The following is a 21,821-nucleotide window of genomic DNA, read 5'->3' as shown; positions in this document are numbered from 1 at the left end:
AACTTAAATCACTTATATAGTTCTAGTAGCTTTTCTATCAATTCCATTGGATCTTCTACATAAACAATCAAGTCATCTGTTTTTCCTTCTTTCTCTGTTTTCAAGAGTGTTTCCTTCTTCTTTCCAATCTGGATACCTTTGGGCTCAATTTTTAGACTCACAGAGTTTTAATTTGTACAAGTGACTGAGTAATGACACAGAGAGAGTAATGACACAGAAAGAAGTTTTTTATAACTGACATTTCCTGTAGGGAAGGAAAATGCCATGCCATTGAGAGCCACCTGGGGAAGCACTAGAGGAGGCAGAGGCAAGACCAAGGGGAAGGCATAGACCACAGCCTTTAGTGTTTTCCCCTGGCAAGATAAGGCAAGGAAGGGGAAACAGCTTAGGATTGGCTAGTTTGATTAATTCCAGTGGGCTTTGGGTTATAGGTGCTATCTCTAGGTGTCTGTCACCTAGCATAGGGTTGACTCAGGGCAGAGGAAATATAGGCTTAGTTTGTGAGAGTTAGATAAAGGAGGTGGTTTAGAGTATGGGCCCTGGAGAGGTTACTTTGCATAGGAAAGACATCCTCCTAGGAATGCCCTTTGCTATATCTAAGAATAGGCTAGCCTTGGTAGGGGCCATCTCTCCCTAGTCAGCAAGGCCACAAGTGTCAGAGCATCAAGAATGCAGAAAAATTTATAAAAGTAATTAGTACAATTATCTTGTGATGAATGAATGCCAAATACAGAAACACAGACTCTAAGAAAACAGAGAACACTTATTTGTCTTGCCTTATTGCATGGGCTAGAGCCTCCACTACAATCAATGGAGGCAGTGAGACCAGACATCTTTGTTTTACTCCTGGTCTTGGGGGGAAAGCAGGAGCAAGGTGAGGTATCCTGGAGGGGAAAGAGACTACAGTAGTGATGGATGCGGCCATGAGGAAGGGAGAAAAAAACTTAGGAAAACATGGGGGAAGATCTAAGGTGGTATTCTTAAAATATGGTCCATGGCTCATGGCCTTCACTTTGGCCCCATTCCTGATCATACAGCTTCTGACCCCTCCCCCATGCCCACCCTCTGGGCTAGAGAGCTGCATTTAGGTTCTGCCCATCTATGAATCAAGACTCTAGGTCCTCATCCTCCAGAAGTTCCTTCTGTGAGTAGAGCCACAGCTCAAGGCTTATTACTGGGCCCTCTCAATGCTATTGGGAGAAGGCAAAATGAATAAACCCAAGGACCATATAACATCTATGAGCAGAAATCATGCATCACAATTCTTAGCATCATGGGGATCCAACTGGGGTCCAGGAGCTTGCACAGGACATGAAATGTGCAGCTTGCATCTAGGGAGACAGCATGTGGGAGCAGTGGGGCCCGAGGCACCAAGACAGCAGGCAATCTGCCAAAGTTTTTCTAGTAAACATATGTATTTAGTAAACATGCCATGCTGGGCTGGGGCACCTCCTAGTGGCATCTAGCCCCTCCTTGGGCATCCTCACAAAGTGGAGACTGTCCAGCCAGGTCCCACAGCTAGTGAGACAAGGGAGAAATTGAACGCAGGTGTCACCCCTCAGACAGGGCAGGCTACCTTCTAGAGGAGCTGCCAAAAAGGCAGTTGGTCCCTTACTCTTTCTTCTGTCCACCTTCCCAGCGGTTACCAAGCACCTTCCACAGCCTAGAGGACTCTAGGACATTGAGACTCCATTGTTGTTGTTGTTGTTGTTGTTGTTGTTGTTGTTGTTGTTGTTTTTATGATAGTCACACAGGGAGAGAGAGAGAGGCAGAGACATAGGCAGAGGGAGAAGCAGGCTCCATGCACCGGGAGCCCGACGTGGGATTCGATCCCGGGTCTCCAGGATCACGCCCTGGGCCAAAGGCAGGCGCCAAACCACTGCGCCACCCAGGGATCCCGAGGCTCCATTTCTTAATGGTACCTCAGTTTCCTGTTGGTGAAAATACATCCACCACACAATGTCGCAAAGATGAAAATGAGGCAATCATACTTTAGGTCCTGGCTTAGATGAAAGGATCCCATGAAAATGCAGAACCTCTCTTCTTGGGCCTATGAGGAAGTGTGAGAAAATGAGACACAGGGAGAGGCCAGAGGCTGCCTAGCAGGTCTGGGGAGAAGCATGGAAGAAAACTATGAGGATTGAGGAAGAAACAGAAAAGGAGAAAGAAGTCGGTCTTCTTGCTTCCACCTCCAGAAGACTAGGCCACTTCCTGTGATGAAATCACCCTCTGCCACCCCCACCATCTACTCAGTAGGCCAACACCAACCTCATCCTGGGGAGCGAGGGAGCAGAACCTCCCCAAACCAGCCAGGGACACCAAAGTCCCAGCCCCATTCTCTCACTTCCACCCACCAACAGTCACAAGGTGGCAGAGCCCTTCATTGAGATGGTCCAGGGACTGTCACCAGAGTGACTCATTACTGCTCTGGGCCTTATATCCCTCCTGTTCAAGGAAGGCTCCAGATTAGCCAGGGCTCTCACAGTTGTGGAGGCAATCACACAAGCAGCATTATAAAAATATAGCCTCCTGGGGCCCACCCCCCCAGAACTATGGTCCTGGGAACTGAGGCCCAGAGGTCTTGTGGTACAACCAGGCAGAAGCATCCAAAAGGAGCAGAACACTCTGTGGACTCAATGAGACTGGAGTTTGAGTCCTGGTCCTACCACCTGAGAGTCATGCGATCTGGGGCAGGGCTTCTCTGAGCCCTTGGTCTCATCTGTAGAGTAGGGGACAGAGGGACCTCCAGATCCAGTCTTGCATCCTGGGGGTCAAGGAGTGGCCTCCAGAAGGCACCCCCCTCACCTCTTAACCCCAGGGAGGGTATGAGACTGCACAAAGGGAGCTGACCAGGGGAGGGAAGGGACCTGGTAGGCCTGAGTCCGGCAGAGGGCTGCAGGGGAGCCCCTGCCTGGAGGAAGAAGGTCAAGAACATGCTGGATATTCCTGGTGCTGGGGCTGGAGGTGGAGGGCATCTGACCACCAGTAGTTCCCTCCTCCTTCTCTCTAGGGGGCTATAGTTGGGCAGAGACTCACGGCTGCCTGTCCTCTCCTAGAAGAACCAGACCTCGTCCTGCTGCCACTCCTTCACCTGGGATGACAGACAGAGGCCAGAAGACACCAGAGCCAAGAAAAGGAGAGCTAGAGATACAGTCAGTCAAACTGACTCCTAAGGAGACGTAGAGGTGCTAGCAGTAGCAAGGTCAAGGTGGAAGAGGAGAGGCCACATATGGCCAAGGTCAGAACCATGACCCTCAGCTGAAGGTAGAGGCTGGGGGCCTCTGTCATGGCTCTCTGTGCACTGACCACGAGGAAGCACTTTTGCAATATAGGAAAAGAAGAAACCAGATTGATAAAGGAAGTACTCGTTACTCTGAGGCCGGGTGAATCAGGGGAAGACATTCACCCACCCCTGCTCTTCTAAAAGAGACTGATCCACGTTCTCCAGGTGCCTCTTGATTCCCCAAGAAGACACCTCCTCGGGCCTCCCCTCTGGTCTGGACAGAGCTGCTTGTCTTCTCTCCTGGGAGGAGAGTGAGGCAATGAGTCTGTCCTTGCTGCTGCCTCAGCTGCTGCTGCTGCTGCTGACTACTCTGCAGGCTGGTGAGTGTCCGGGACACTGTGGCTCTGCCCGGAGGCCCAGGGAGTCCCCAGGCAGGGCAATGGCTGGGCAGCTGGAGGAAGGGTCTGCTGGGGTAGCTAGCCAGGCCTCCCAATCCCAACAAGCAACAGGCTGGTCGCATAGTGCTAGGTCAGCCCCAACCCTCCTCCCTACTCTAAGCCTGGCGAGGGGGACACCCAGACCAGAGGGCCAGTCCTGCCATCTGTCACACTACTGCCCGTGGGTGAGGGTGACAGAAGGGCTGAGGTTATCTTCTTCATCTCTCTCAGTGGCTTCAAAGTCTCTCCTCTCCTCCCTTTTCCAGGTAACTCAGCAAGATGTGATCCAAAAATGGACTTTAGGATGGACCAACCAGAGCACCTCTCCGCCCCCAAGGGTGGCACCGTCCACATCAATTTCACCTTCTATTACTGTGGGGCATTAGCCAAGGATCCCAGAGTGAGTATAGCCTTGAAACGGACACATTTCCATGGGGAGGTCATCTACAACAGTACTAGGCATTTCGTCCATGAGGATTACAAGGACCGGATCATCCTGAACTTGCCAGAGGGTCAGAAGTCTGGCTTCCTGCAGATATTGAACCTGCGAGAGGAGGATGAGAATATGTATTTTTGCCGGGTCCAATTGAAGACACAAAGATTTGGCTTGCAGGTGTGGCAGTCCATCCTGGGGACCAAACTCACCATCAACCTCGGTGAGTCCTGATGGTGCTTTTATAGGCCATGGTGCCTTCATCCCCCCAGGCCTGGCCCGGGCCCCAATCTTCCTGCTCATCTCTTCTCAAAACTCCTCTCCCCACACCCACCTCCTCCCCAGGCCTCTCCAATTTTACTTTCTCCTCCATCTCCCCAAACTGGGCTGACCTCCTTGCCCACCCCCTCACTGCCCACTCCAGATCCAGGCCCCACCCCCTCTCCCCCAGCCTCAGGACCTCCTGGGCTCCCCAGTTACCCTCCCTTCCTGCCTCAAGCTGAGGCTCCAGCCCTGCCTTCCTACCCTCACCCCATGCCATCCAGGTGGACTTGACTTCTTCAGGATGTGGGCTGCCTTCCCTTTGTCCTGTGTCCCTGTTTGCCAGCCCCAACCAGTCCTGAGTCTCGTATCTCCCCACAACCATGGGCTCAGTCAGCACACAGCAGGTACCCGATGATGACCCGAGAGCCCTGGTCCCCTGGCAACCAACACCCCATTACCTGTTTTCCTCCCCCCACATCCTTCTCCTGTTCTGCTCCTCAGAACCTGGCCCATTAGCTCCCTGCCCCAGCCCCATCCCTCCTTTCCTTTCCATCTCCCTCTTCCCCTGCCTCCATCCTCCTTACCCTCCTTGCTTCCCCATCCCTGGTCCCCTCCTCTGCCTTACTGTCCCCACTGTCCACTCTGATCTGGCTCTTCCAGTCTGTCTTGGCTGCTGAGAGGCTCATCTGCTGCAGAAATATGGCAGCTCCCGCTTACTGTGCCCTGTGTTGGGTTGGCGACTTGCTATGTATCACCCTAGTTAACCTTCTCCACAACCCACAGCAACAGTAGGTACTGCTGTTGTCTTCCTGTGACAGATAGGGAAACTGAGGCTCAAAGAGCCTAAACAGCTGCCCAAAGCCACAGTTGTGGTGCAGGCAGGACTTGAACCCAGTTTAACCCCAGAGCCTCCACCCTTAGCCAGTAGCTGCTCAGCCTCACCAGCTGGCCTGACCATACTGTTGTCCTGACCTATGTTTCATCGAATAATGGGATGTGTTATGTGAATAAATCTTCTTGTTACTCAGTGGGGATTACTTGGGAACTTGAGCCAAGTGTGTGTCCAGAGCAGTATGGAGAGGGCACCTCACAGGAACAGACCCTGGGGGTGCACTGTCTGTAGATAATTCCTTAATAACTGAAAATCATAGGTTTGCTTTTTACAACCACTATTGCTGGCAATTCTAAACAGCCCATCACTGCTCCTGGCGGGAAGGACACCCTCCGTGTCCCCAACCTGGTAACCGCTGCCCCATTCGACCCTGGTGCTGGTTTTAGAGGAAATGGGAAGTAGCTCACAACCTAAATAAGGCAAAACAGCCTTAGATTTACCTTTCTGGCACCTCCTCCATCTTCTCTTAAATGGCCTTCTTGGGGAGATTTTGTCTCTCCTCAGAGCCCTCTTCCTCCTTCCTTAAATTCTCCTAACTTTTCTCTTTTCTCAGTTTCAGTCACATTCACTGAGTTTTTCATCAATAAATTAATTTTTTCAATTAATACAATTAATTGGATATCATGCTGAGATTTTTTTGTAAACAAAATACAGAAAAGTAAGAAAAAGAAATATTTCTGCCTAAGTGAAGTGCCACCATGTGAAGACATCACCCCAAAGGAATATTTGCAAAAAATAGAACTGAGAAGTTTGTGGTTGGCTTAATAATGTGTTTTATATACAGATTTTTCCTTATATAGCCAAATCTCATTGTATTCTTCTATGTAAATTCTTTTTATTTCTTAGCTTCAAATTCCACTAGGGGCTGAAAATATTTTAATTTCTTCTGATTTGTGTATGCTTTCTTTTGACGAGTAAAGCTCATTAATGTAGAGAGGATTTATTTTGGTATATGGTGTAAGGTAAAGAACTAAATTGATCTTTATACTGAGAAACAAATCAATTGTCCCAACTGCATTCATGGAATATTTTTTATCCCCTCCATTGACTCACAGGCCTGGCCTTTTTTGTAGAATAGCATCCACTTGTGGTCTGCCAACTCCATTTCCCTTTTATGTCTTTCTCATGTCGCTACCACACTGTTTTAGTGATTGTAACTTACTCACGCTTCAGTGGCTAATAAGACTACATCCATGAGAACCATGTCACTTCCTCAAAAACTTTATTATTGTTTTGGTCGATTGTTTCACATAAATGTCAGAATAAGTTGGGCAAGTTCTGAAGGAAACACCTGTGAGTACTTTTTAATTTGGAATTGCATTAAACCTATAAGGCAACTGACCAAACAAATCATGGCTCCTGTTTTATATCCCTCTGTAACCTTGGGAGTATTCTTCTAAAGACCATGTGAATATCTCACAAGATGTTTTCCTCTAAATCTTATTTTTATTATTAATATGCAACATTATTTTTTGAACATTCATTTTTTTATAATTTTAACTGGAAAATATTGTATATATTCTGGCCAAATGGTAGGTTATATGCATGTTTACCTCCTCTCTCTACCAAACACTACTAAAATGACAACAAAGGGAATTTTTTAAGACAAAATCCACAAGGACCAAAAACACGTGAGCCTTGTGGTCAAAAAACGGTATTTGGAAAGCTGAAAACACAAACTAATGCATCTGGCCTAGGAGACTAGGGGAGCTTAGCCCCAAACCAGCAGTGGGGAGATCCAGAAGAAAGGAGATTTTTACATGCAAAACCTCTTGATGGTTAAGGAAAGGCTACCCAGAACCCCTGCCAGCAGGAGTGAAAGGATGTCAGAAAACTGGAGGACCAGGTGAGAATCTATTTAAGAAGCAAGGAAACCTCTATGCCTCCTCCCCAGTCAGCAGAGACTAGAGATTTGTTTTCCAGAAAGGATAGACCAGAGGGACTCTGGGATAGTACCCTAAGCATACCTGGGGGCAAGGGTTTGCTCAGTCCTTAAAACTAGAGACTTGTTGAACTGATGAGACTCAAGGCCTTGCCCCCCCCCCCTTAGATGCCTCCCAGAACTCTGACAACCCAGCTGATATCCCCCACCCCATCGAAGGCAAGAAATCAGGAGATTCTTCTCTGGGAAATCTATCTGATGGACCCAAAAAAGAATCTAGAAATCCTAACAGATCCTACCACCCACTAGCTGACCAGCACTTTCTCCCAAACCACACACACAGCCTCCACTCAGCGTGGCTTTCTGCACACTGGACACCAGGGAGGCAAGGAGATGGGATCTGACCTCCTGTGGAATCCCCTAGCTCTGACAATTGACCCTCACCTCTGCTGTGCCTGGGATGCCTGAGGCTAAAGATGCCATTTTAAACTATTATTCCAAAAAAAAAAAAGAAAAAGAAAAAAAAAACTATTATTCCATTAAACATTTAAGGAATCTTTCCCCCGTGAAACACAGCAAAACAAATGGGGGGTGTTACTGAGAGGGGCTATCTGGAAGAAACCAAACAATGGAGGGAGAATAAAACTCAGATAACTACCATCTTCAGAAAGTTAAGAGAGTGCAAGCATAGAGCAACAGAGGGAGCTTTGCAAACAAAACTCTTGGGAATTTAAGCTATAATGGCAAAAATGGAAAACCCAGTAAAAGGATTGAGAGATCAGCTTGACAGAAATGACTCAGAAGACAGACAGAGTCACATATTCGGAAGCTGTAATGGGTTGGATAGCAGCCGCCCAAAGTCATGTCCACATCCCAGCCCCCAGAACCTGGGACTGTTACCTTACATGGTAACAGATGTGACTCAGTGAGGACTTCTGAGGTGAGGTCATTTGGGATTTGCTGGGTGGGCTCTAAAAGCAAATGTGAGCCTCTTTCTAAGAGGGAGTCAGGCAGACTTGCCACAGAAGAGAAGGATGCCACAGAGCAGAGACTGTTGCAGCCTCCAGAAGCCAGAGGAAGCAGGGGACAGAGTTTCTCTCCCCCAGAGCCTCCCAAGGGTGTGCGGCTCTAGTAACACATTGCTCTCCAACCTCTGGCCTCCAGGATTATGAGAGACTAAACTTCTGTTGTTTTAAGTCACCCAGTTTGTGGTCATTTCTTACAGCAGCCATAGGATAGTCACATAGAAACTGTAAGATAAGAAAAATTGAGGACTGGTTCAAGAGCTCCACCCTTGGAATAATGGGAGTTCCAGAAACAGAGAAGAAAGAAGGCTGTGGGAAGAACACATGGATGAAATAACTCTAGAAACTTTCCAAAACAAAGGAGCCCAGAGAAATGGGTAAAAATAAATAGACCTACCTCAGGACACTGCAACATGAAATTTCAAAATGTCAAGGACAAAATGATGATCCAGAAAATTTCCAAGGAGGACAAAACAGGCCACAAGAGATTTCAGGAATCAGAATGGCTTGGCGGTCTCCATGGCAACAGAGGAAGCTAGAAGACAACAGTTGAATGCCTTGAAATTCTAAGAGAAAATTCTTTCATTCATTCATTCATATTGAATGATTCATATTCATATTGATTAAATACCTACTATGTGTCAGGTGCTAATATGGACACTGGGAAACAGCAGGAAAGAAAAAAAAAGCAAAATATGTTCTCAACAATGCCACTTGCACATAAGTGTGGAAAGAAGACGGAAGAGAAAAGCTAACAAATTAATTCTATGTCAAATGGTGGTGAAAAGAGAGTAGAATCTGTGGGATAAAAGTTGCTAGGGGTGCCACGCTATTCAGCTGGAACAGAAAAGGCCCCAGAGATATTAGTCGGAGCCAGGAGGAAGTACTCACTTGAACAGGGTGATCGAGGAGAGTTTTGAGTAGAGCACAAGGTAGGGAAATCAGTCAGGGATGAGAGACACCTGGGACCATGCCCAGGCCTGAGAAGGAGGGTAGAAAGAAGGCACTGGGGACCAGCAAGGAGCTGTAGCCTCTGGGGAGATAGAGTCAACATGTCTGAGATGGTTAGTTCTATTTTTTAATTAAATGTATTTATTTATTCATTCATTTATTCATAAGAGACAGAGAGGCAGAGATATAGGCAGAGGGAGAAGCAGGCCCCCCACAGGGGGCCTGATGTGGGACTCCCTCCCAGGACCCCGGGATCACGACATGAGCCAAAGACAGACACTCAACCACTGAGCCACCCAGGTGTCCCTGAGATGGTTAGTTTTAGGTGTCAGCTTGACTACACTAAGGGATGCCCAGATAGATGGTAAGACATTCTTTCTGGATGTGTCTGAGAAGGTATTTCCAGAAGGGTTTAGCAGTGGGTGGGCATCATCTTAACCCTTGAGGGTCTGAAAAGAACAAAGAAGTAGAGGATACGCAGGGACCTCCATTTTTCCTGCCCTCAGACTTCGGAGCTTCTGGTTCTCGAGTTTAGAGTCACAATGAGTTTTATATAAATGGTCCCCTTGGTTCTCAGACCTATTGGTCTGGCTGGAAATTACACCACCAGCTTTTCTGGGCCTCCTGTTAAAGAGAGCAAACTATGGCTTCTCAACTACCATAATCACATGAACCAATTCCTCAAAACTCTACATCTCTTTCTATATCCCATTGGTTCTATGTCTCGGAGAACCCAGGCTAATACAAAACCCCGTAGAGAGGGGGCCAAGGGCTATGCTATAACCCACCCTCCTCTCTCCATCTATCTCCTTTTTTTAAAAGATTTTTAAAATTTGAGAGAGAGAGATTGGGAGCACAGGTGGTGGGGAGGGACAGAGGGAGGAGAAGTAGATTCCTCGCTGAGCAGGGAGCCCGAAGATGCTGATGCAGGGCTCAATCCCAGGACCCTGGGATCATAACCTGAGCCAAAGGCAGAAGCTTAAATGACTGAGCCACCCAGGCAACCTCTCTCTATCTCCTGATGGTGACTCCCACTGGCCACTGAATAGGAATCAGTGGGTGAGAGAGCCCATGAATGGAGTCTACCAAAACCAGCCTCCAAAGGCACAAAGCAGGTTGAGAAGAGTTGGGGAGTGGATCTAAGAGAAGCCAGCAGAGAAATCCAGCCTAGGCACAGATCTGTAGGAAGTGAGGAAGAGTCTGAAGAAGAATGTTCCAGTCAAGAGAGATCAACATGGGCAGAGGCCATGAGGTGGGACAAGTATGGCTGAAGCAGCTGAAGAGGCTGATGGTGGCTGGAGGTGAGATCAGAACAGGCAGTGAGGGAAGGTCCTGTGTAGCTCTGAAAGCCAAGAAAAGAAGTTTTACTCAGTGCAATGAGTCTAGTGAGGGTTTCCTGCTGTGCTCTGATGTACATTGTACAAATGTCCCTCCAGCTGTTATATGGAGAATAAGACTGTAAAGATGAACAAGGTCACAAGCAGGGACACCATTGAAAGATGATGTGCTTTGAATAGGGTGACAACAAGGGCAGATAGAATGCTGGTTATATTTTGAAGACTAAGCAGACAGGATTCGCAGATGATGGGATGTGGGAATAAGAAAGAGAAGAAGCAAGAGTGACTCTAAGGCTTTGGGCCTGAGCATCTTAAAGGATGGTGCTGCTATGTATAAGGGGGATGTTGGGGAGGAATAGGCTTGGGAGAAAATCAAGAGTTCTGCTCTGGACATCTGAAATTTGAGATATTACAAGACAAAACAAATGGAGGCGTGAGTAGGCAGTAAGATACAGGAGTTTACTGCACAGGGATAGAGGTGGCTGAATATGTAAATTTGGGCAAGATTGGCAAGTCACTGGTAGTTAATGCCATGGCACTGGATAAATTACCTGGGAAGTGAGTGTAGATAGAGAGGGGGTCCTAGGACTGAACTAAGGAGGTCTCATGAGTGTTACAGTTTGGGAAAAGGAGGAATCAATAAGAAGACAGAAGTTGCTGCTAATGAGGCAAGAAAAGAACAAAGAGAATGGTGTCCTAGATGCCAAGGGAAGAACCTATCTCATGAAACAAACATTGAGTGTTGGACTGTTGAGTAAAATGGAGAAAATGGGTGTGTGAGAGATCCAAATCCTCGATTTCAATGGTAGGAAGTAAATAAACACTACTTAAGACAAGTCAAGCAACAGCAATATATGCATGTGATTTCGGAATATAAGGTTGGGATGCCTGGGTGGCTCAGTGGTTAAGCATCTAATTTCGGCTCTGGTCATGATCTCAGGGTCCTGGGATTGAGTCCCACATCAGGGTCCCCACGAGAAGTCTGCTTCTCCCTCTGCCTATGTCTCTGCCTCTCTCTGTGTGTCTCTCATGAATAAATCAATAAAACCTCTAAAAAAGAAATACAGGGTTAATGTCAGAAGATATAGCTAAAGGTGGGCTTATGCAGGGGACTGCTGTTTTTATAAACTGTATGGAATTTGTGGATTCTTTAAATTATGTGCCTGGGTGGCATCTGATTGTAGCCTGGGTGGTACAGTTGGTTAAGCATCTGTCTTGGTTTTTGGCTCAGGCCCTGATCTCAGGATCCTGAGATGAAGCCCACGTTCTGCTCCACACTCAGTGGAGAGTCTGCTTGAGATTCTCTCTCTCCTTTTTCCTCTGCCTCCTGCCCCTGGTGCTCTCTCAAATAAATAAATCTTTTTAAAAAATAAACTTGTGCCTATACAAGTTTAATAAATGTTAAATTTTGAAACTAATAAAGGTACTGGTAATACTTGCACATCATTAAAAAAAATGATCAAACAATACAGAAGAGAGTCAAATGAAAAGTATATTCCTCCCTCTGCACCTTAACTAACTCCCCAGCCACTATTTTCTGCAGAAATGTTCTAACAGATATAGATACATAACACAAATAGAATCAAACTGCATACTATTCTGCTTAACAACTTGTTTTTATTTCACATACCACAAGTATCTTTCTATTTCAGTACATATAAGCTCCATCTTTTTAAAAAAGGCTGCAGGGTGTCCCACGGCAGCAATATATCATGATCTGCTTACTCAGTCGGCTGTTTAAAGACATTTAAGTTGTTGCCACATTACAAACAAAGCTGCAAAGAACACCCCTAAAAAACATAGGCCTTTGAATACTTGCTCAGCATTTCCACAGGATAAATTCCTAGCACTGAAATCATTGGGTCAAAGGGTATGCCTGGGTATTTCACATTTTACAAATGCATTCCCAGAGGTTGTGCCAATTTACCCTTTCATTGTGCCACGCCAATACTGGGTATGTTCCTCCACTCAGATCAGTAAAAAACACTGGCTTTTGTCATTTCAACTTGCATTAAAAATAAAAAAGATATGAACGGTTATTAGCATCAGGATTATGTCATCATTTTATGAAATGAATTAGAATTGCATCATTTTCCATATTTCTCTGTGTTCTAGAATATATCTGGGAATTAATCGTTCCTTAAATTTTCACAATAATTTGCCCATAATACCTCCTGAGCTTGGAATCCTTATTGATAGGTAGTTCTTTAATAGAATTCTCACTTTTTTTTCAAGTTAATTTTTAGCAGAATCTATTCTGGATGTGGGGCTCAAACTCATGACCCCAAAATCAAGAGTCTCATGCTATTTGATTGACCTAGCCAGGTACCCCTAGAGTTCTTACTTTTTTGTTTACCTATCACTGAAAGTGTACTACTTCTTAACTCCATTTTCAAAAATATTTACTTCAGAAAATCATCCAATTCAGAGTCTTTAAAATTTATCAATCTATAATTGAGCACATACTCACAAATGATTTCAAGAGACTCTTGTTAGGTTTGCAAGAGTCTTTCTCTTTTCTTGTTTGTTTCTTGTTTGTTTTGTTTGTTTTTCCCCTAAATAACCACTTCCTGCATTTATTTCTATTGTCTTGTTTCCTGATAAATTTATTCCTACGTAGGTTTCATTACATTTATCTTCTGAGGTTTTTTTAGGGCTGGCTTCTTTCTGGTTTGGATACTTTTTCTAAGGAATTGGATATTCAGTTCGTTTTACAAATTTCTTCTTGTTTGAAATAATAAAAGCACTTAATACTATGAACTTGGCTTAGAATGTGGCTTTGGTCATATTCTAGGATGTTTTAATAAAAATATGTGTTCCTCTGGTTTTTATTTCTCTAAATAACATGTTATAGACCTTTCTTTAAGGCTTTAAAATTTTTATCTCAATTAAAAAATGTTATTATTCCTTTCTAATGAGGGTCGACAAAATTTGGTCCACCCTAACCCGAAGATTTTATTATAGTTGAATTTTTTCCTGTGGCTTTGTATTCTATCAGTGCATTAAATATCTATAATGGTAAAATCTTTTTGTAGTAAGTAAAGTTCGATATATATTAATTTAATCTTAAAAACATATTTCTAATAAATACTAGGTGCTCCACAGATGTTTTCTCACTTATTAAAACAACCCAGAAATGACAAATACCATTTGGTTCCACTTATAAGAGGTTCTTAGAGCAGTCAAATTCATAAAGACAGAAAACAGACCAGTAAGTGCCAAGGGCTAGGGGAGGAGGTGCATAGTGACTGTTTAATGGGGACAGAGTTTCAGTCTGAGAAAATGAAAAAGTTCTGGATAAGGATACTGGTGATGCTTGCACAATAATCTGAATATACTTAATGCCACTGAATATATATACTTAAATGTGGTTAAAACAGTACATTTTGTGTTACCTATAGTTTACCACAATGAAAAATGTTTTTTATAATCCTGTGATTTAGTGATCCCTATTTGTTGGCAATGAAATGAGGTTCTGAGGTCACACCACTTAATCAGAGGTAGAGTCAGGATTAAGTTGGGTGATGTGCATTCATTACCCCCTCCCTGTGTGAGAGCTTCAGAGAGTTGCTCCACATCCTCAATATTCCCCAAAATGGGAACACAATGTGACAGTTTCATCCAAAACCTCCAGTCCTATAGGGGAGAATCTGCTAAATTCGTGTGTCTTCTCAGCTCCCAAGACAACCACCGAGGGCCCCACAAGCACTGCCACCACCACAGCCGCCACCACCACCACTGGACTCAGTGTCTTGGAGGGGAATAGGAGCTCAGCATCTTTACCCCTGAGTGTGGGAGCTGCTGTTGGGGCTGGTGCTGTGCTCATAATTGTAATTTTGGGACTGATCCTCTACCTCCGGTGGAAGAGAAGCAAAGGTAAGTGGTTCTGGGCCACCACCACCCCCTCCTCAAGCTTCCCAACTCTTTCTCGGAACCAGCATCATCAGAATGACCCCAGGGCGTTCTGCATTTAAAAATGCAAATCCCAGCTGGCCTTGAGGTCTGGGCTTGGGAATCTACATTTTTAAAGATCTCATCAAGTGTTGGCTGTATGTGACCAACTTTGAGAACCATTGCTCCAAACCAATCTCTCTCCACAAATCTGATCATTTTCTAGTTTTTGTGGCTTGAGTTAATAATTTCTCAGCAATCCTTACCTTTTGGTTCATGGGAAGAAGTTTTCTGGGAAGAGTAAGGAAAGAACAGAGGGACAGGAAGTTGGCTCAGCTCAGCAAGCACTGGTTGAGGGCCTATTTCCCAAGGTCTGGCCTGTAATTGGAGATTACAAATGTAAATAAAGCATAGGTCCTGCTTTCAAGGAACTCAGTGGTGGAGGGAGTGACTGCCTCATATGGAAAGAGCTGTGGTAAGATGGAAGGAGGGAAATCATGGAGGACTTCCCATAGGAAGTGACCCTGCAAAAGTCTCAAAGAATATAAGCGAATTACCCAGGCAGATGGTGAGTGTGGTGAAGAGGTCACTGACTATGCAGGCACAGGAAATCGGTGTGGGAACTCTAAGTAGCTCAGTGCCGTGGAGGCTGGAGATAGGAGAAGAGAACCTTGTAAGTCACACCCAGGAGCTTCTGATTCCAGAGACAACATGAAGCAGGGAAATGGCAATCTCAGCTTTACCTTGCAGACACATCAGTCTGCGGTGCAGGGGCGGGAGGTGGGCAGGTGGGGCCAGTCTAATGCAGTGGATGGAGGGAGAGAGCCAGACCCTGGAACAGCCAACAAGGGAAAACTAGTAAGACTTGGTGATTAGATTGGTGTAGAGCTGAGGGAGTGGGAAGAACTTGGGTGAATGAGTCCACGGTGAAACCATCAAGCAAATTAGAGAACACAGGAGGTCAAAGGCCATGTTTGGGGGAGAATGATGGTTCTTTAGTTTGGGATAGGTTAGAGTTGCCTGTGTGGCACCTGACTAGACTTGTTCATCAGAAATTTGGATATATGCATCTATAGCTAAAACAGGACAGGGCTAGACGCATTAATTAGTCACACCCCAACACCCTCCAGTAACGATCTGAAATTCCTCCAAGAAAATTTTCAATGAGAGGAGATTAGCCCTAACAGATATTAAAGCACAGAGGTGAAGAGCATAGAATCTGGACTGCCTGCAGTCAAATCCTGGCAGAGTAAACTCTGGTGCCATGGTAGTATGACTCTGTGCCTCAGCTCACTCATCTCATTCTAAAATGAGAATAATAATAGTACTTACTCTGGGGTTTGTCATGACAATTAAATGTAATACATTGAGAATAGATCCTGGCACAGAATAAGGACTATATGATGAGCATTAGCACTTATAATTATTAAGCTGCAATAATTAAAACAATTTGATACCATCATAGTCATACACAGATAAACCAACGGACCCAAAGAAAATACCCCAAATACAGACAGAAGGAAAACAGACCCAAATATAGATGAGAGTTCAGTAGGCTAGAAAGTAGCATGTCTCACCAATGGGAAGGTGAGTCATTCAATACATGGTGCCGGAACAGTTGAGCAGCCATTTGAGAAACTAATGTTATTTCATAATTTGCACCAAAATAAATTCCATGGAGATCAATCAAAGAGTTAAATGAAGGGGGAAAATAATCCCAGTACTAGAAGAAAGCATGTGAGACCATCTCATAACCATGGAGTGGACATGACCTCCCTAAGTATGACATAAAACCTGAAAGCCGTGAATAAAAATATTGATAAACTCAATCCTATACAAACAGTTTTTCATTCTGCAGAGGAAAAATCACAGTGGTTGTCTCTAGAGTGAGGATGAGGGTCAGAGTTGAAGAGATGTGATAGTCACTGAGGAAATGGAAGGTGGAATTTAAGAACTCTGTAAAAGCATCGCTGCACAGGATCATATTTCCCCCAGCAGTATTCAACCATGCAGCTTTAGAAACTTCTAGAATCTGTTGGTTAGAAGTTATGTTCACCTGCTGGTGTCAGAGGCTAAAAGTAACAGAGCTTGAACAAGACAGAGTTTCTTGTTTCCCCTCATATAAAAGGATGAGGAGGCAGACAGCAGAGGCCACTGTCCTCAGGCACTCCAGCTTCTATCATCCTGCTCACTGCCCTGACTACTGGCTTCTATCCTGAAGGTTGCCTCCTGGTCCAAGATGGCTGCTCAGACTCCAGCCATTATTTCTGAATCTAGGCAGGAAACAGGAGGGAGGAAGAAGAGACAAAAAACCATGCTGCATCTGTCCGTCCTCCTTTTAAAGAATCTTCCTGAAAATCCTACCCACAACTTCCCCTTGAATCCTATTGGCTAGGATGTCATCAGATGTCCACAACCATCAGCAGGGGAGCACACTGCCACCCAAAACAAAGTCAAGGTTCTCTAACTAAGGAAGAAGAAATGAATGGATATTGGGTAAGCAAATGGCATTCCCTGCCATAGGCCACATCCAGAATGAGAGATGTGTCAGCTAAGTGTGGCCTAAGGACAGGGGAACATGGAAGGTCAAGGAGCTAGTAAGAGGGCAGAAGTGGACAGTAGAGGGTCAGCAGGGAGCTTGGACAGTCTGAAAGAAAGTGGCTTATTAAGGGGCAAGAGTTCAGGGGCAGGGAGTCAAAGCACAGGTATAGCAAGCAGGATGATGGTAAGAAAAAGCTGGAAGGAAACAAAGTTGTAGCATAAAGATGATGCTGATCTTTCGGAGTTCTCAGTCCCAGAGATTTAAAAAAAAGTCCAGGGTATGGCAGAGTGGAAGTCCGTGGAGTTTGGGGGACATGGAGTCCCATGTGTTCAGAGGGTTGTCTCCGTGGATGATAGGGACCTCCTGGGATGGTGGTGGGTGGTGGAGGGGATGTCTGTGAACCAGGGGCCAGTCCTTGGGAAATGCTGCAGAGAGACACAGGAGGATGAGGAGGGGAGAGGGCGGTGGGGAGACTGGTGGGATTCAGTGGGGGAGGGTGGGGAGGAACAGGCTACAGTGCAGACCCAGGCCCCAGCCATGAGGTTCACAAAGCAGGAGAGAAACAGCTGCCGCTCAGGAAATCACAAAAAGCCAGTGTGTCAGGGCAGGAGGGTTCAGTGAGTCTGAGACAAGGGTGGAAGGAGAGGGATCGGTGGGCAGGGCCTCAGCAGTGGAAGGAGCAAGGTTGAGGGATGCTTGGGGAAGTCAAGGAAGGGGGAAGGAAGCAAAGGGAAAAGTTGACAAAGAGAAAGACAGACAGACAGACAGACAGACAGAGACAGAGAGAGAATAGGTGCAGGCAAGAGCTGTTCTCCTGATTTGGTGTTGAGGACAGGGTTGAGCAGCCTCAGGGTGCCAGCAGGTGTCACTGAGTCCCAGGTGGGTCCAACAGAGCTGCTCCACTGCCCTGGTCTCTCTCGGGGTTGGTCTAGGGGTTGGTCTCAGAGCACACAGAGCAGGAAGGCAGGGAGGAGAGATGCCCTCCATGGATGGCACCCTGACACGCTGCTGTTCCTCTACAGGTCTACAGACTACAGCCAGAACCGTAGCCAGGTGAGAGCTTGTCCTCTTGGGAAACAGGAAGTTCCTCATGAGAAAAGCACAGGGCACCTGTCACTGCTCTCCTCCTCCTTTCCCAGTGCGCATCTCTTTTTTTTTACATATACTTTATTTTTTTATATAAATGTATTTTTTATTGGTGTTCAATTTTCCAACATATAGAATAACACCCAGTGATCATCCCGTCAAGTGCCCACACCTCAGTGCCTGTCACCCAGTCACCCCCACCCCACCAACCCCCCACCCACCCCCACCCCCACCCCCCGCCTACCTCCCCTTCCACCACCCTTAGTTCATTTCCCAGAGTTAGGAGTCTTTCATGTTCCGTCTCCCTTTCTGATATTTCCCACTCATTTTTTCTCCCTTCCCCTTTATTCCTTTTCACTATTTTTTACATTCCCCAAATGAATGAGACCATATTATGTTTGTCCTTCTCGATTGACTTACTTCACTCAGCATAATACCCTCCAGTTCCATCCACATCGAAGCAAATGGTGGGTATTTGTCGTTTCTAATGGCTGAGGAATATTCCATTGTATACATAAACCACATCTTCTTTATCCATTCATCTTTCGATGGACACCGATGCTCCTTCCACAGTTTGGCTATCGTGGCCATTGCTGCTATAAACATCGGGGTGCAGGTGTCCCGGCGTTTCATTGCATCTGTATCTTTGGGGTAAATCCCCAACAGTGCAATTGCTGGGTCATAGGGCAGGTCTATTTTTAACTCTTTGAGGAACCTCCACACAGTTTTCCAGAGAGGCTGCACCAGCTCACATTCCCACCAACAGTGCAGGAGGGTTCCCCTTTCTCCACATCCTCTCCAACATTTGTTGTTTCCTGCCTTGTTAATGTTCCCCATTCTCACTGGTGTGAGGTGGTATCTCATTGTTGTTTTGATTTGTATTTCCCTGATGGCAAGTGATGTGGAGCAATTCCTCATGTGCTTGTTGGCCATGTCTATGTCTTCCTCTGTGAGATTTCTGTGCATGTCTTTTGCCCATTTCATGATTGGATTGTTTCTTTGCTGTTAAGTTTAATAAGTTCTTTATAGATCTTCGAAACTAGCCCTTTATCTGATACGTCATTTGCAAATATCCAGTGTGCGTCTCTTTTTTCTGAGCCACTTCCCTCCTCAGCTCCTAGCCTCCCTCCTTCCCTCCCTCTCTCTGGAGGTTTCTTCCTCTTTACCTTCCCACCTCCCCTTCTCTCCAGTCCATCTTCTCAACTTCTTTCTTTCTCTCCAACTCCCCCTCCCTCCCTTCTCACCTGGGAACCCACCAGAAGACCTGAGATGGGTGGAGCTGGTGTTCATTCTCCAGTCTGTACCAATACCATGCAGCAGACAGGACTTCACCCTTTTCATGGCTCTTCCAAGAAGGCTGCTTCTCCAGGACCATCCGCCTTCAATGGGCCCTCGGGATCTCTACTGGCTACACTGCAAACTGACTCTCAGCCTTCCAGGAGACCTCCTGAGAGTCTCAAACCATAGCTCATCTGAGACTGTCAGGGGGTCACAGAGGCCCCACACAGAGAACCAGCCCCACACAGATTTGAACTCTCTTCTGCACAGCCTCTAATACACTTCCTACCTTCTTCCTATACAGGGGATCCCTCCAAAATACTGAGGAGAAGTATGAGAACATTGGGATTAAAAGTAAGTTCTTGGGACACCTGGGTGGCTCAACGTATGGGCATCTACCTTTGGCTCAGGGCATGATCCCAGGTGGGATCCCAGGGTCCTGGGATCAAGTCCCACATTGGGCTCCATGAAAGGAGCCCACTTCTCCCTCTGCCTGTGTCTCTGCTTCTCTCTCTGTCTCTCATGAATAAATAAATAAAATATTTTTTTAAAAAGTAAGTTCTTAATATTGTCACTCCCTGCTGTCCATCTTGGCCTGACCTTCCCCAAACACTCCCTGCTCAAACACGTAACCCACCCATCCCTCCTGCCTGACCCTGGTCCTGACTCAGCAGATGACCTCACTGCTGGAGGCCTCTGCCCATTTCTCTACCCTGGCCAGCATGCCACCTGACACCCCCCATACACACACTTCTTGGTTTTTTTCTAGGACAACAAACAGACCCCAAGCTGGACCCCAAGGTAAGCAGCTCAAGCTAGAGCTTTAAGGAATCAAAGAGAAGTTTGGAGAAGCTGGGGTGGAGGGAAGAGAGGGACTGTGGTCACTTAGGTGTGGAGCACCTAGGTGTGGGATTACTCCCTAAGGTGGGGACAGCTTCCCTTCCACTGTCTCACCCCCTTCTGCCTTCTCCACCAGGATGAAGCCCAGGATAATGGCGGCATCCTCTATGCCTCCCTTACCCTCTCCAGTTCCTCCTCACCAGCAGCACATCCCCCCCTTCCCAAGAAGAGCCCCCAGGAGGAGACCCTATACTCTATCCTAAAGGCCTAATGGGTGGGATTGAAGGATGACCTCCTTAGACTAAGCTGCAGAGCGGGTCACAGCTTCTGATAACAACTCTGGCCAGACACAGAAGACTCAGAAGTCAGGGGGTGTGGAAGGCCACCAAGGACTGCAGAGAAACAGAGCCATCTGCTCCAGTGCCCTCTCCACCTTCCCAGCCCTGCCCACAAGAATAAAAGTACCCATTGAATTTGCCCAAAAGCATCTAAGGAAAAAACTGATAGCACCTTCAACTTCTGTCTTTTGCCTCTTGCCAAAAATGAACTATAATAAACAGCTCCCACCCCAGATCCCTCCTCCAGCACTGGAGTTCCGGGACTGCCTCCAGGCAGGGAACAATAAACCCCAAATGCTAGTAGCCAGCCCAGAAGCCAGGGTCTGCCCCCCCATCTACCCATTCTACTTCCTCTACCATCAGAACCAGCATGTTCCGTGGGAAGTGCACAACCTCATTTAAGCATCTCCAACCACCTGACCCTGGACTGGTCACAATCACCTGAGGCGTGAAGAGATCTATAAGTTAGTGCTTTTCTCAAAGCCGCACACCTATTAAGGCTGAGCCCGGGTCTGAACCCAGACCTGCCCATCTTGACAGCCTCCTCCCAGAACTCGGGTGTCCCTGCCTTCCCAGATTCCTTTACTGTGCAGGCCTCCCACAGAAACAGGGATGCGCCACAGAGAGCGGAGCAGAGGGAGGGAAGCCAAAGGAGAGCATGTAGTTAGAGACAAACTACTTAAAGCAGTAACCTGTTTATTAACACATAAACACAGCTGTGACTGTGGCGATCAACAAACCCCACATGTAGCAGCTTCTCAGGGACCCTCTGAGGGGCTTTCTCTGCTGCTCACAGGGAAGGGGGTGAGAGAGCAGCAGGGAGGCAGGAGCACACAGCTAAGCTATTCCTCGAAGAAGGCCAAAGTGAACTCCCCGGGGTCGTCTCCACACTGCGGCTCCTCCAGCTGCTCTGGCTCTTTTCCAACATCTTCCAGGATTTGCTCCAGATCCAGGTCACTGAAGGCTTCATCGTCAGGAGGGACACTTCCAGCTTCCTGAAGACACTTCCAGCCTTCTGTCCCCATCACAGGACAAACCCCGAGATGAGCTGGTGGGGTCAGGCCCTTTGGTGCCATCCTAGCTTCTTTGTCCTCAGACAAGCTGATTACTGAGTCTTTGCTTTGGGGAGCTCTAAATTTTTTCTTAGGACCTACATGAAAAAGTGATATAACGGAGAGTCCTAATAGGCCATCTGGCCTTACCTTTTACAAGTTAAACTCCTAAATTCTCATTTCCAAAAACATCTCTGGGGAAGATGATTTTTCTCAATAGAAATAAAATAGGCTTCGGAGTTAGAAAGACCTGGATCCAAGCCATGGATAGCCATATGCTAGTCATGGGTCTTGAGCAAATTTTAAACCCTTTGACCTTTAGTCCCCTTATCTCTAAAATGGCAAATGTC

The 21,821-nt window shown here is 46.4% G+C and overlaps 2 protein-coding genes and 1 long non-coding RNA gene across 18 annotated transcripts in view; 1 reads left to right on the top strand and 2 right to left on the bottom strand.

The window, feature by feature from the left end:
• LOC119872147 overlaps positions 1-14,684 on the bottom strand; it is a 37,539-nt gene extending 22,855 nt beyond the window's left edge. The window contains exons 1-2 of the long non-coding RNA XR_005360569.1: positions 14,602-14,684; positions 8,554-8,691 (exon numbers count right to left, since the gene is read on the bottom strand). This is a non-coding gene — a long non-coding RNA (uncharacterized LOC119872147). The remainder of the gene's footprint in view (positions 1-8,553; positions 8,692-14,601) is intronic.
• Positions 3,051-20,654, top strand: PILRA (paired immunoglobin like type 2 receptor alpha). Of its 2 annotated transcripts, XM_038539295.1 has the most exons (7): positions 3,061-3,603; positions 3,927-4,316; positions 14,120-14,320; positions 17,900-17,930; positions 19,546-19,595; positions 20,011-20,042; positions 20,218-20,654. In XM_038539295.1, the coding sequence occupies exons 1-7, from the start codon at positions 3,543-3,545 to the stop codon at positions 20,350-20,352; spliced, it is 900 nt and encodes a 299-aa protein (XP_038395223.1). In that variant the 5' UTR covers positions 3,061-3,542; the 3' UTR covers positions 20,353-20,654. The 2 variants fall into 2 exon arrangements, with proteins under 2 accessions (XP_038395224.1, XP_038395223.1); XM_038539296.1 differs by lacking the exon at positions 17,900-17,930 and having other exon boundaries at positions 3,051-3,603.
• Positions 20,655-21,098: 444 nt separating this feature from the next.
• Positions 21,099-21,821, bottom strand: part of ZCWPW1 (zinc finger CW-type and PWWP domain containing 1) — a 32,029-nt gene continuing 31,306 nt past the window's right edge. For all 15 annotated transcript variants that reach the window (XM_038539282.1, XM_038539281.1, XM_038539280.1 and 12 more), the window contains one exon: positions 21,099-21,569. In XM_038539282.1, coding sequence (XP_038395210.1) covers positions 21,262-21,569 — 308 coding nt within the window. In that variant the 3' untranslated portion in view covers positions 21,099-21,261. The remainder of the gene's footprint in view (positions 21,570-21,821) is intronic.

The sequence above is a fragment of the Canis lupus genome, chromosome 6 (genome assembly GCF_011100685.1).
Source record: "Canis lupus familiaris isolate Mischka breed German Shepherd chromosome 6, alternate assembly UU_Cfam_GSD_1.0, whole genome shotgun sequence".
In the NCBI taxonomy this organism is placed as follows: domain Eukaryota; kingdom Metazoa; phylum Chordata; class Mammalia; order Carnivora; family Canidae; genus Canis; species Canis lupus.
Note: the sequence above shows the minus strand (reverse complement) of the source record. Positions and strands in the feature narration are given on the sequence as shown.